The sequence below is a fragment of the Synchiropus splendidus genome, chromosome 18, assembly GCF_027744825.2.
Source record: "Synchiropus splendidus isolate RoL2022-P1 chromosome 18, RoL_Sspl_1.0, whole genome shotgun sequence".
Lineage (NCBI taxonomy): Eukaryota > Metazoa > Chordata > Actinopteri > Syngnathiformes > Callionymidae > Synchiropus > Synchiropus splendidus.
The window spans coordinates 9,681,863-9,695,624 of NC_071351.1; the positions used below are offsets into that span (position 1 = coordinate 9,681,863).

Below are 13,762 nucleotides of genomic sequence, written 5' to 3' on the forward strand. Positions count from 1 at the left end.
GCGTCTGAAACAGTTTCATCATATGTTGCAGCCAAGATGAATCGTCGAGTTCCAACACTAGAAAACTCAACTGCTACAAATGAATTGAAGAGAACAAAACCACGAGAAACTAATGTGACCAAAACTTCACCAAAACAAAAACCCGAAAACACTGCGTGGAAACAAATGGGACAGTCAAGAGGAAGCGGTGAGTTCTAGGCCAATTCCACCTCCATAAAGCCAAACTTTAAAGAGCAAATATTCCCTCCACACATCAGAGCATCTCATGAGTCCACCCGTGTCTGCAAGAGCGCACTCTGCCGGAGCCTCCAGCCTGCTGCCCCCCCCCCCGCCTCAGTGACCAGTCGGCTCCACACGTCTGTCCCATCGTCTACAGCTGTTCCTGTCCGTCCTGCTTCTCTTCTGAGTGGCTTTTTTAATAAAAAAAAGAGAAAATAAAGTGATGGGGGTGAAGGCAAAGCCATCTGTCAGACAGCTGGCAGCCGGCGTATAATCTAGCTGCAGAAAAAAAAAAAAAGAAAATTATATTACTTGCAAAAACCAGACGGAAATGACCTCCAAATCCATCCACCCACCGGTCGCCTCAGTGCTTTCATCATCAGGCCGAAGAGGCTCCACTGGGGACCGGACTCCTGGAGCTGGATCTGACCTGGGACTGAGAGCAGTCGGATGGTCTCAGAAATGACTGTAAACCTGGAGCATTCAGCCATTTGTTCGATGTGGTTTCACCAAGTGTGTGTCACTCCGGTCCACTGACTTGAACGCCTCATGAACACAAAGTCAATGGCCTTTTTTTCCAACCCGTCGTCAGCTAGAGACTCTGAGTAGAGCCTCAGCATCACGTGTCGACTGCGTGAATAACGGTTTAAAAACCTTTTCAGAAACGCTACTTCCGACTTGGTTCACCCAAGTCTCAGTCTCTTCTTCCTCTCATGTCTCAGGAATAAACTCAGAGCGCTTACATTCGTGACTGTCCCCTGCTGGAGCTACGACAAGTCCAAACCAGGGTGATTCAACTCGCGTGAGGCGTCTTTGCCTCGGAGACTCCAGACCTGCTCTCAGGCTCCTCGGATGAGTCTCACAAATGGCTGCCAGGAAGAGGTCGAGGGAGCAGGAGCGCGGCTGGAGCTGGCACGACAGGTGTGCGCCGCAGCCGTGGTCACATGATGCCCATCATAGATTAGGGCCCAAACAGATGAAGCGCTGCTTAATGGCAGCTTTTATTAAGTTCACAAAGCGAGGCGGGGGTGGTGGGGCTGGGGGGGTGGAAGCAGGTGGTCCGGTCTGTGCGCTCCGAGCCGAAGACAGATATTGGAGAGCAGCGTGGTGAATGCCGTGCGACCAAACCTGAGCGAGAAGGTGCAAACAAAGGAGGAGAAGAAGAAGCCTCAAGCAAACTATCGGATTCTAACAGTCCCATCCTGAGCTCAGGACCTTTCCTCCTCACAGAAACTCTTTCGGACCAGACCCTTCCTCTCATCTGTCTCGGCCCAGAAACACCCTCTGCCCTTCGCAACACTCATTGATCTATTTTTGTGTTTAGGCTTATTTTGGAAGGAGCTCATGAAGCGCGTGGATGTGTGTGTGTGAGAGAGAGAGAGACAGAGAGAGAAGAAAAAGCCTCTTTGGTAGCAGCTGTTGCTGTTGAGGCTCCTCTGAGGAAATGGAGAATTGGACACACACTCATCCAATTTAGCATTAACAAGACCTTATTGGATGCAGGGCACAGGAACACGCGGCTCTGCCTCATGTTGGGATGTGCTGCCGACTTGGCATCCGTGGTGGGGGATCTGAGCAAATGAGCTAAAGCAGGGCTTTAAAGAAGACCAGATCCAGGAGGAGAAGAGAACATCCTCAGCCTCGGTCTGAAAACCAAGATCCAGAGTTTAAAACCCTTCAATGACTTCAGGGGGGCAGCGGGTCACGGTAGATTTGGGTGGCAGGTTCTGGTTCTGGCTCGGCTGCTTGCTTTTACTCTGGCTGTGTTTTCCACAGAAACGTGTTTTCAGAGGTCCAGATAGCTGCAGATCCATCTCAACAGCACGTTTTGTTCTTGCTGAGCTCAACAATCAGACGGGGAAAACAAACAGGTGACGTTGTGATTTAGCCAAAAAACCAGAAGAACTGGATTCATTTTTGGCAAGTTGGAAGTAGAAAACAGTTGAGAGTGCTGAGCGTGTGGGAACTGCAGCAGAGGCGCGGCAGGGGTGGAGAACAAAGCTGACCTTCAACGTCCTTCACATTCTTTTTTTCAAGGTTTTAAAACAAGCAAACACGGTCTGCCATCTTGAAAGTGGTGTTCGGTCTTCTTTCAAAGGAGAGACAGAAACACTCGCAGCAACCAGGCCTCACATCCAAGTGAACGTAATCCACAGGTGAGATATTGGACTCATGTTCTGAAGTGATGGCAACTGCCTGGCTTCTGACTGACAGAGGCGTTTGAGCGCCCCCTGCCTCCCGCAGAAGCTCTCAGCGACAGGACAACAACACAACAGGGAGGACGACTACAACACTCCTGGAACAGAAATCTCATCAGAAAAGGTGGTCATAATGTTGCGGCCGACTACGTTTCTGTGGAGTTGAGCACAGCCAATAAAGGCTTTCCAACATCAAACCTCATTAATAGTTAAACGCACTTGATTTTCTGGGGATGTTTGCTCGCGAGCGAAGAGTGTTTGAGTCTGCGGTGCGAACACGCCGCGGTCCAGAACAAACATGGCCCCACTGCGACTATGCGCTCTGTTTGAGGCGAACACATTGTGGAAGTTGCAGGGAGAGTGGTTGTTTGCTAAACACCCAGTTGTCGTCTTACAAACAGAAGCCAGTGGCCAGATTAGCGATGGCGCTAGTGAAAGTTGAGGCTGCTGACAGCCGCCTCATACGAGTGTTTGCTGAGAAACACCAAACATGGCGTTGCACTTGTCTCAACTTTTGTCCACGGCAGAGACGGATCCACCTACGGAGGAAACCAGGAGAGGCGGGGAGAAACAAGTACATAAAACAAGCGACGCAGGCTGGCAGGCCGCCACTGCCTCATTTCCATTCAAGCAATGGACTCCAGCTCGGGACCAGAGGTCTCCCGAGTCGCCCGGCGAGTGTTTCGTCACTCTATAAGTCTCCTCCAAGAGGAGCGAGCTGGGAGCGAAAAGTCTAATGGCCCTGACGCGCTCCTTCTCCGCAGCCAAAGCAATTCTCATTCCACTTCAATTGCCGCCGCGCAGCCCCGCTAACTGAGGCCTGCCGCCTTTTGGCAAACGGGAGCTTCTTAAGTGCTAAGCTGTAAATTTGCTTAATTTGACGCGAGTCTGAGGGGAATGGGATCATTTTCTGCAGAGGGGCAAAAAGCCCGGCGTATTGGCTGACAATAAGCCGGAATGGTCCGACATGGTGTTGGCTGTCGGCGCCAGAACACATGGAGGACAGCGCTGTGAAAGCACTTGACTCCGGCACCAGCGATGTGTGACTCGCTGGAAAAAAAAAAAGAAATCTTCAACGCTGCATCCAGCAACACAGCCAAACGCAGACACCAAAGTCACCGTGGCGACACATGTAACTCAGGGCAAGCACTGAAGATACAGTGGTACTTCGGTTTTCAAACATCCCGGAGTTCAAACTAAAAATGTTGAGATTTTTTTGCTTCTGATTTCGAACGAAAAAACCATAACGTGCGCGGACCGATCAGCTGACCCACGACGCGCTTTGTTATTGTGTATAACGCAGCCTCTGTATGCAGACGTGTCCCGTTAGCTACATTTACTGTTTTTCCAAGGCTGGAGCGCGGGCTCCAAGGATTGATGTCCTGTTGTGGGCTGGAGCTGGGACAGGGATGAGGCGAGTCTGGGACAGAGCGTGACTTGGTTTATGACTTTGTCACAGCCAAACTGCACAGAAGCGCACATTCAGAGCTGGACACGCACCGGGCACCTCTTCACTTCTGGAGAGACGTCACTCACTCGGCAACCCCTCCCACATGCAGCGGCCACACACATAGAGGAACAGCGCACCTGCAGCAGACACTCCACATTCACTCCTACAAAAGACTATTTTAAGGCTTGGAACGCATTAGTTCTTTTCCCATACATTGTAGTGGTCGAGAACCGAGATACCACTGTACTCTATATATTTTGGAAGTCAGCATCACAACTAAGATCTTCATGAGCCTTTGAGAATTCAGTCAGTTCCTGGGTGAGAAGAATTCACTTCCGTCTCACGTCCATCCTTTTGGTAAAATAAATCTAATAAATAAGGGAGTTGCTTTTCTATTCCCCCCTGTGAACTGAATAAATCTGACCCCTCGGCCAGGGCTTGAAATAGGGGAGCCACACCACTGGGCTCCAGTGCAACGGTCCTCAAGTCCTCTTCGACCTCAAGGCTTAAAAGCAAAGGAGTGATCCTGCCGAGCCTTGCTCTGGAGGGTGTGAAGGGAAAACTCACCAGAGACAACACACACGTTTGTGACAGAAACGGTCCTTTGCAATAAAGAGAGGCACAAGTGGCTTCAGTAAAACAAGGGGCCTTTCTCACCTCAGCTATTATGAGCCAAAAAGTGGCAACTGTTTTCTTTAAAGGAGAGAATGTCTGGCAGAGATGGCAGGAATCTGCTGGTATTTACTGTTGCTAACTTTACCGTGGACTGTTTCTGCCCCATCTCCAGCGCCGGCTGAAAGGCCCGTCTCAGTCCTGCAGCTGTGACCTTCATAAAAGCAGAGCGGGGGCAACAGGTGGGCACCGTGTGTGCGCTAATCTTCCACATTATGGTTGCTGATAACAGACGCTGCACAGGCCGCCTGCTCAAAACGGAGTAATTGAATCTAGAATACATCAGCAATGTGATATTTGTAGCAAAGGTTGGGAAGATTCTGCCCGGGCTAAATTTAGCCAAAGTCCATCATTCACTTCGGGTTTCTGTTACCAAAAGTATTCTGCGAGGACCGCACACCCTCCCAAACAAGACGTTGGGCGTCCACTGAGGGATTTTGGGATTTTTTTTTAACACCCCCCTCTCCTCCAGCTCACTGGAGGCCTGGTCATGTGGATAGCATTTCAGTGCCACAATCCACACCAACTTTGGAAGTCAAGGTCAGCGAATGGAAATCCTCCCTCGGCTCCCAGGCCGCCCGACTTGATCCGCGGGGTCGATTTAAAGAAGCTGAACTGACAGGGGGTCTTCAAAAAAGGCATTGCATTTCCAGCACGGCTGGGCCAAGATCCACTCGGAAAGTCTGAGCTGCGGCGGCATTTCATCCAGTCAACAGGCCATGTCAAACGGGTGGGAGCGCGTCAGATCTAAGCCAACAGAACGGCAGCGTTTCACCTGGACTGTGGTGAAGTGGCCACCCCTCCTCTCCCTCCACGGTTCATCGCCCCCTCCTCTTCAGGTGCTCCACATCAGGCCCTTCATTTGTCTCCCTTGCGCACACGCTGGCGAGCGCTGCACCTGTTGCCCCGCTCTGCCCACAGCCCCGCTCCCTCAGCAGGCTGACAAGCGTCCGCTAGGCTAATCCAATCTCCTCGCGAGCGCGTCACTGCGCCGGCACAGGACATTTGTTTTCACTTCTCTGCTCTCTTCATGCTCTCATGGCCACCGTGAGCTGATGGCTCATTATGAGGCCGCTCATAAATGCAGCCCACCACATCCTTCTTTGCTCAGCCAGCGCGTCCAAACACCTTCTCAGCACTTCCCATACCTGGTAAACAAGCCGAGCTGGTGAGTTAAGAGACCCTCCCAAGGTATGAAACAGCGATTCCATCAAATGACAAAGGCCATGCAAAGAGCGCCGTGGAACATGAGCCCATGATGGAGAAAATGGTTTATGGCAGCAGCGGTCGGCCGACTATTTCCCTTGAAGCTTAGCGCTTGCTGAGCCCACAGGTGCCCTTGGCTTGTCAAACGCTCACATTCTCACCAGAAAGAAGTGTTCCGCAGCTCGCATTCAGGACAGTCACAGGGAAAGTTAGGAGCTGAACACGCTTCCACCACTCTTCAGTCAGCCTTTAAACAAGCGGCGATCGCGAAAAGAAACCCAGTCTTAACAACCTGAAAACCTATTACCATCGACAGCTACATTTACCAGTGGCATTCTGCAAGGCTCTATTTTAGGCCCTCTCTTATTGTCAACATGCCACAACGGTTCTATCCCACGAGATGGAAGGCAGAGCTAAACCTCTGAAACACAGAGGCACGAGCGTCTCCCTCAGCAAACGCTGCAGCCGCCACGATCTCTTGTCTAGAATCTCACCTCTTCTCTTCGACTCATTTCGTTCTTTTGATCAGCACATGAAAAAGCAGTTCAGGCTCTGTTATTGTCAGTTAAAAACGAACCTTAAACCAAACCCAGATTTGAATCTTCACATCCACGTCAATGATATTCCGTTTGGTTAGAGACACACAGGAGGAGTTAGCTATGAGATGGAGACAAGAAAGTCATTTAAATCAGACTATCAAGTGTGGATCACTAAGAACTTCAGCATGTGGTATTGACCGAGTCACTGTGACTGGCCGATGAGACATTTGCATGAACAAGGAGTGGCGCACGCGTGCAGAATAATGTGGACAGTGCACTAAGGTCAAGGAAGGTGGAGGGAGATCCACTGCAAGCGAGCGTTTCACAGACGCGGTGTGTTTGGCATCAAGCAGACAGCGCCCTCTGACCAGCGGCGAAAGGAGAAGAACCTGCGCATTGATCGAAGAAGATACCAGCCCCTCTAACCTGCTGAGTGCTCAGTTCCAGCGAACAATGAAGTTCACAGCACGTCAATACATTATCCTATTGAGTGCTCGCCGTTTAGCAGCAAGATTGATGAGCTTAAGGCTCATGACCAGGAAGGCAAACGCTGTCAGAACCACGTTGGGTCCATTCGCAAACATCGAGCTTCTGCCCTGAAGGACAGCGGTGAAGGAATCCCACATCATGAGTACGATCATAGGAGTATTTCTGGACCAGAGTATGCGCACTATGCTGAGCCTTCTTCAAAAGCAGCCTGCCTTCTGACAGCAACGCACTGCAAATCCCCCAAGACACTAAATGATGTACAAGTGGATTTATTACAGTAGGTTCCTATAAATCTCAGGTTGGCCTCAGCTCCAGGGAGAGGTTAATGGATTACAAAGGGATGCGGTATCGAACCTCAGAGAAGTTTATACACCTCATCAATATGTGAAGCGCTATTGATCATCCAGGCCTTGATGAATTACATTCATGCACTAATATGTGAATGCATGAACGTGTTTGGGTGAGTAAAAGTAACCAGCGTCAGAGCAGGAACGCGTGCTGAATTTCATGTCATGAGAAAATGGCACAGCAGACTGTAGTCCTGAACAATGATGGGAGTGAAAGCGTGACGTTCGGTTATTTCAGCCAGACTTGAGGCGCCGTACAACAACTTTCCTCCGCACAGGTGGCAGCAGTCATCATCATTTATGTTGCTTCCTGTGTGAAACCTGGTTCAGATGAGTCATCAGTGGTGAAGGTAAATAGTTTTTCACAAAGAAATTTGTTTCTGCCGAGATGAAGGAAAAAAAAAAAAGGCTAGCAGTTCCATTACGGATACAAACATCACCTTCCTGAACGACTGCACACTGTCTCTTCCTAAACTGACGTGCCCAAGAAACCAACAAGACAGACTTCATTCACAGTCTCTCATGAATGACAAATCCAGGCACCATCTTTCATAGAAAAATAAAGCAACACGCTGCCCCATAGATCATCACAACAAACGTATTCACGATGCAAACGGCAACAAATCAGATCTGAATTCAGGATCATCAACACAGCCACTGAAGCGTCCAAACACTTGAGAAGAAGAAAAATGTCCTAAAAATATTACAATAAAAATGACAATGAACTGCCAAGGTGCCATGAATTATAGGAAGAAAGGCCAGGTGAGGTTCAAAGCGACTCACAGATTCAGTCTTGTGTACGTCTCTAAGGGACAATGTCAATCTTTCATGTCTTTTGTTTTTCCCCCTCTGGTTCAGAAGGCCATGTTTATCTCTTTACCTTTGCTGCTTTCACCTGTCACACACTCCTCACCTGTAAAGCACAAGGAAAGACTCTAAGCATCGTGAAGAAAATATTCCAGTTAAAAGAAATGGCATGTTTCAAGTAAATGTTTTCAAAATGAAAACAACAAAAAGCCCCTGCTCTATTTTGGGCTGGTGCTTCATTTCCAAAACACTTATGACCGCATTCAGGAAGTAGTAAGGCAAGTGCGAGTAGACATTGTCATCAAACACCCCAACAAATGAGACTTATACATGTCAATAGTGCGTTCTTGTTTTTTCTTCCCCTGCCTACTATTGGGATGTTAATCAGGCAGACAGGAAGACTAATCAGTAACAAGATACTCAACTGGGATTCAGATGAAGCGTCGTGGTCTTTACTGGAAGTCAAGTGTTAAACAAATTGCAGCGATGTAAACCAATAATGGACAGCAGGAAATGAGCCGCTAATATAAATATACTGATGTCAGACAAGGGTTGTTTTACAGCTGAAGCACCATGGTTTCATTTTAACAGTTGTGACAGAGAGAAGTGACTTTCTGAGGCCGACCAATGAAACGTCAGGAACACGAACAAGAGAAGGGCTCTTTTATTTTGAAGAAAGAATACATTTTGCCTAGTCAAAGTTTGTACTGAAGGAGTGTCTTAAACCTTTGGCCAACAACTCGGCATCATACGACATTGTTGCCTCATGTGTCGTGACCCCCCCCCCTCTACCTGTTCCTCCGACTTACGAAGGTCCGATGTCGAAGCTGGGACTAAGAGACCAGCTCGCTCTCCCTTCTCTCACATGGACTCTTCTTGTGAGCTGGAGAAAGAATGAGTAATTCAATAAGTCAAGTATTCATTTATGACTTTCCTTTTCAATCACTGGGCTTTTTGGTTCTTCAAACTTCCCCCATCCACCTCCACAGCCACATAAAGTGAAAGACTATCTGCCACTTCCATCTGTGTCATCCCTCCTTGTTGTTCTGCAGCTTCATGACAAAATATTAGCGCAGTTTTCTGTAAAGATTACTCACCGTGGGAGGCCCGACACAATTTGGACCCGAGGGTTTGATGCAGAAAATCATCGCGAGGCTTTGTGAATTGGATTTCCGCTTTTAGCCTCCTTGACATTTCAAGCTGCATTAACTAATACATCTGTTATTTGTTGATCATTTGATTATTAACATAGTTCACAAACCAAATCAGCTGCCCTGCTGGAGACACAGACGCAGCACAGCAGACACGTGTGGATTTCCACGCAGGAAACACACATACAGCACTCACTGCAAGAGGAAAGCTGGGGGGAGCGTATGAGAAGTGTGACACCGGCGTGGAACAAAGCCCGTCATCACATTCTAATCTTGAATTTCAGGGCTTTTATTTCAGCCAAATGCCACTCTGCTGGCCTTGTGAATTATTGACAGACTGACACCAATGCGAGGGGACACATAAAAGAGGCTAAAAGCTGCAGCGTGGGACGAGCACGTCCTTTCCTGTTGCCATCAGGAGGGAAAGGAATTGCTGCTCTGGAGCCTCACGGTAAATTTGAGACTGAAGTTGTGACTTCTGATCTCAGAACTGCACCGGTGCTAAGTGCAGCTCTGTAAATCACGGGTCACAGAGAATTGGCAGCACCAGTGGGAAACAAAGAAAATAAAAGTGGCTTTGTTCACATGGGCGGCAGTGACGTGCTACCAAAGTGCAGCTCTGAATTACTTCATTCACAATCCCTGACATTACAGTGTCTAATAACAGCCCCAGAGCCCATCAAAATAATTTTGATGTTGTTCAGATGTTGTCCATGTCAACACAGCCACTGTACACCCGCTACACCACGTGAGTGCTCCATACACGGGTACTTCCATCCCACCTGGACGCTTCCAGCTTTGCTTTCTGCGCTCCGCTCGTGGCAACCATCTGTAACAAACTACGTGTGTGGTTTTCATTTATTTCTCACAATACATTGACATTGAACTCTCATGACAACTCACATGGAACACTGTTGATACAGAAATCCAGAAGGCTCACCTGTGAACACAGGTATTCAAAAGGCCTGAGGTGTGAACCGGTGTCAGCGTGAGAAATAAATAATGACGTAGGAGCGAGGATGAAAAATTCAGTGAATTATGTTCATAATGCAGATTTATACGGGAGTAAAGACATCATTCTCAGTGTCGACTGCTGCGAACTCGGTAAAAATTGAATGGAAATGAGGCATGTGTCAGGGAGACACTTGAAAAGTGGTCCGTTTGCAGCCTCTTTCAGCCTTGTTTTGCCCAAGATTAAGATGTGACAGGATCAAGTGGAAGCCAACATCGAGGACGAAGACGGATTAGTTGTGTTTCTTCCACTTAATCCACCTCGCTCTCATTACTGGCACCTTCGGGCCTCCTAAGTTTTTCCACCTGTTCGTTTATCTGTCCGTCACCTCCTCCACGGTCCTCTCTCTGCAGTCCATCCTCTTCTCGGATCTCCTCCTCTCCCTGGACCTCCATTCGAACCTGGTCTTTCAGATCAAGTGGTAAAGTACCACTGAGGTCTTCGGAGGAGGATGTACTGGCGCAGGCACCATTGGAGGCCAGCAGTGCGTCGTGGGGACTGCGGCGTCCCTCCTTGGCTGGAGACGAGTTGAGGGACTCCACACTGACAGGAGAGATGTCACTGCTGCTGTGGTTGACAGACTGGGAGCCAGATACAGATGGTGACTTCAGGGGAATCTGCCACGCTGGGATCTTGGGAACGGAGGGAGTGGAGGGAAATTGTTTTCTGAGAGAGAGAGAAAGGAAATGAGACGAGGTTCCTTGTGCAAGCTTGTCCACTGGATCATGAGCCAACAAGGGTGATGTAGGAGATGTACACAAATGTACATCTCCTCTGAACCTGCCTCCTGTGAAGGTCCCTCATCTGACACCAACACAACACATCCAACAGAGAGGAAATGCCTCTTTCAAAATGTGACTGTTTAGTGACGTGTTGTAAAGTTCAAGGTACTGTGAGCTCATTCTCTCATTCTGTGAGAAATGCACCCAGGAACAGCCAGATGTTTGAAACAGCTGGTAAAAAAAACAAGGCAGCTTTTGAGATCAAAAAGAAGCAGTTGAATTTCAATGGGATCAGCACTTTGTGCTTGCTGAGACAAACTATGCAGGTTTAGGTTGTTTCAGAGCAAGACGTTTGGAGACAGGGGACGGTATTTGGACTTGCCGCCAGGATGCACTGGGGAAAGTAAACTATAAAGGGATTACTGCCGATTAGAATGGAGCGCAGGAACAAAACAAGCACAAGTATATGAGATTTTTTTTTCCTTTTTCCTGATGTATACTTCATTACTGGCATGGACGTGTCATCATGAATGCTAATGTGCAGACAGAGCGGCTCTGCCTGATGAGTTTGAAGGACAAAGACGGAAGCAGCAAGAGGACGACATCAGAAAGGACTTCACATATTGAGGCAGGTACACTTGAGGCAAACAGCTAAGCTGGCACTACTGTCTTCATCCTTGCACATATCGATGCACTCATCAGCCATTACATTATGACCACAGGCTACTTCTGCGCAGCGGACCAAGCCACATGTGCAGATGGCGCTAAAGTTCATTTCAAAAAGCCACACTGAACATGGTCACAAGTGCTTCAGAAATGACATTGTCTTATTGTCCAAGTTGAACTACGGCTTTTTCAAGAACTACAAAAGCAGTTTCTCAGCTGGAAATCGATGTAAGCAAGTGGAGCGTTATCAATCCCCACGCAGAAACCACACAATGTCCCTTCATACTTTGCCCCGTCGTCCTTCAATGTAGCGAGTTTGAGCGGAGGCGATGTCAGGCCGAAGATGAAAACGCCCGTGTAATGCCGTTTTATCTGATATCCACTGTCCCTGAATCATGGAGGGTGATTCCATTCTTCAAACCCCACATGACAAGTAAATAAAAGGCATCTGAGAGGAAGGCCACTTGCAAAGATGACAAAAACACAGACATTTTTTTGTGCGAAATATGAGAACTCATTTTCAGCATGAGGCTTCTTGGGCTGCAGGTGCTACATGGTGTTACAGTTGAGCCATTGAGGCACAGCGTTTCTTATTTTAAACAGAGAACACTGACCTCGCCATCACCTCCTGCACATTTTAGGCACTTCAACATGGATCAAACAGAATACATTCAGAGACAAAAACAACAAATCTCCACCCTCTGACAGAAACACACCTGTGACGGAGCGGAAACTTTGTTACCTGCTGAGTAGTAAGCCCTTCAAAGAGGCTATTTCGGCTTTCAGTTCCCCAACTGTTTGGCTGTCCAGGATGCGGTTATTTGCAGATGACGTCTGTTGAAAAACACAACAGTCAGTGACAGCATCAAACACATATAGTGTTGATAGCCACGACAAAAGGTCCCAGAGATGGGGTGGAAAAACTGTTTACATCGGTTAAGCAGCAATATCAGGAGAATGCATAACGCCGAGGCAAAAATAAGATAATGGTGTACGGAATCATTTGACTCTGAATCTCATGGGTAGCACATGGTTTGGGCATCAGGGTCCCACACACACATCAAATAGTTGGAGCCCAGTGACTTAGAAAATTGCTACATTCTTACTCTATTCCAACAAGAAAAGCATAAACAGGAGCAAATTGAAGAGTCAGGCCCGATGAGACCAGAGGAAGGAGAAGTGTAATGAAGACTCTCCTGACTCTTCAGAGGGAGCTTGTTAGGAGGTGTGGAACCCCTATCGAGAGGAGACGAATAACTTGGACTCTTTGGCTTGTAATTAAATCTAAGAGAAATTAATTTCATCACATCTAAAAGGGATCAGACTCATTTGCAGGAGGAGGCAGAGGAGGAAGGGGGGTATAAAAAAAGGGGAGGTGAGGGTGGTTTTTTTGGGGCTGTTATCGCTTTTCTCAACCACGCAGATAAGATGTGTTCCAGCAGGGTAGCATTGGAGACATCCTTATTACAGCCCTCACCTCATTAGAAGCATGCTAATCCCTCGCCTCCCAAAGGTACTTGGATAATAGGACTGCAGGCAGAATCTCACCATTTTCGTCGAGAAAAAAAAAAATTAATAGCTCGACGCGAGGCTATCACGGCGCAAGATAAACTTCAGTGAAAGGCAGGTTGCTCCAATAGGCTGACATATGTGAGTTGGAAGCCCTTCATATTGTCGTATTCCAGTTCGGACAGAAAACGAAAAGATGAGTAAATCTTGTTAGGCATACTTGGTTCCATGTCAGCTTTTTCTCCTCTTATGAGTTGACTTCACCACTGTAAAGCCATTCAGACCATCACCTCATCTCAGCAGCTTTACAGTACATCATACATAACAGGATTCATAATCTTCATTCGAGTGAAACCAAATTGCACAACACTTCGTAAGAGCCTGACAACTTAGCCATGTTCGAACTCTTCACCAGAGTAACAGGATATGAGAAATCCATATCGTACGTGAAATACAGACCAGTGTTCTCCATCAAGGCCTGCTCCACGTGAAACACACCGTCAATAAAGACAAGCCACGTATATTATCTCACATCAACGCTTGTCACACAACACTACCTCTGACATATGTCTTATTAAGTCTGAAGAAACCTAATTAAATGTTGAGCCAGTGCTGAATTTCAGCTTTGAGATACATTATGTCGGTGCGTTGACACACACTCCAGAGTGTAAGGCTCTTGTGTTAAGTGCACTATGGTGCCGGCTGAGTGCTGCGATATCAATGACAGGAACGATTGAGGAAAAGTGCGCTGACCCTGAAGTGCTGACATTTCAAG

General features: G+C 47.8%; 1 protein-coding gene across 1 annotated transcript in view; it reads right to left on the reverse strand.

The window, feature by feature from the left end:
- Positions 1 to 6,577: 6,577 nt before the first annotated feature.
- The window catches only part of pex14 (peroxisomal biogenesis factor 14), a 44,234-nt gene continuing 37,049 nt past the window's right edge, over positions 6,578 to 13,762 (reverse strand). The window contains exons 8-9 of the mRNA XM_053849150.1: positions 12,221 to 12,312; positions 6,578 to 10,756 (exon numbers count right to left, since the gene is read on the reverse strand). Coding sequence (XP_053705125.1) covers positions 10,342 to 10,756; positions 12,221 to 12,312 — 507 coding nt within the window. The 3' untranslated portion in view covers positions 6,578 to 10,341. The remainder of the gene's footprint in view (positions 10,757 to 12,220; positions 12,313 to 13,762) is intronic.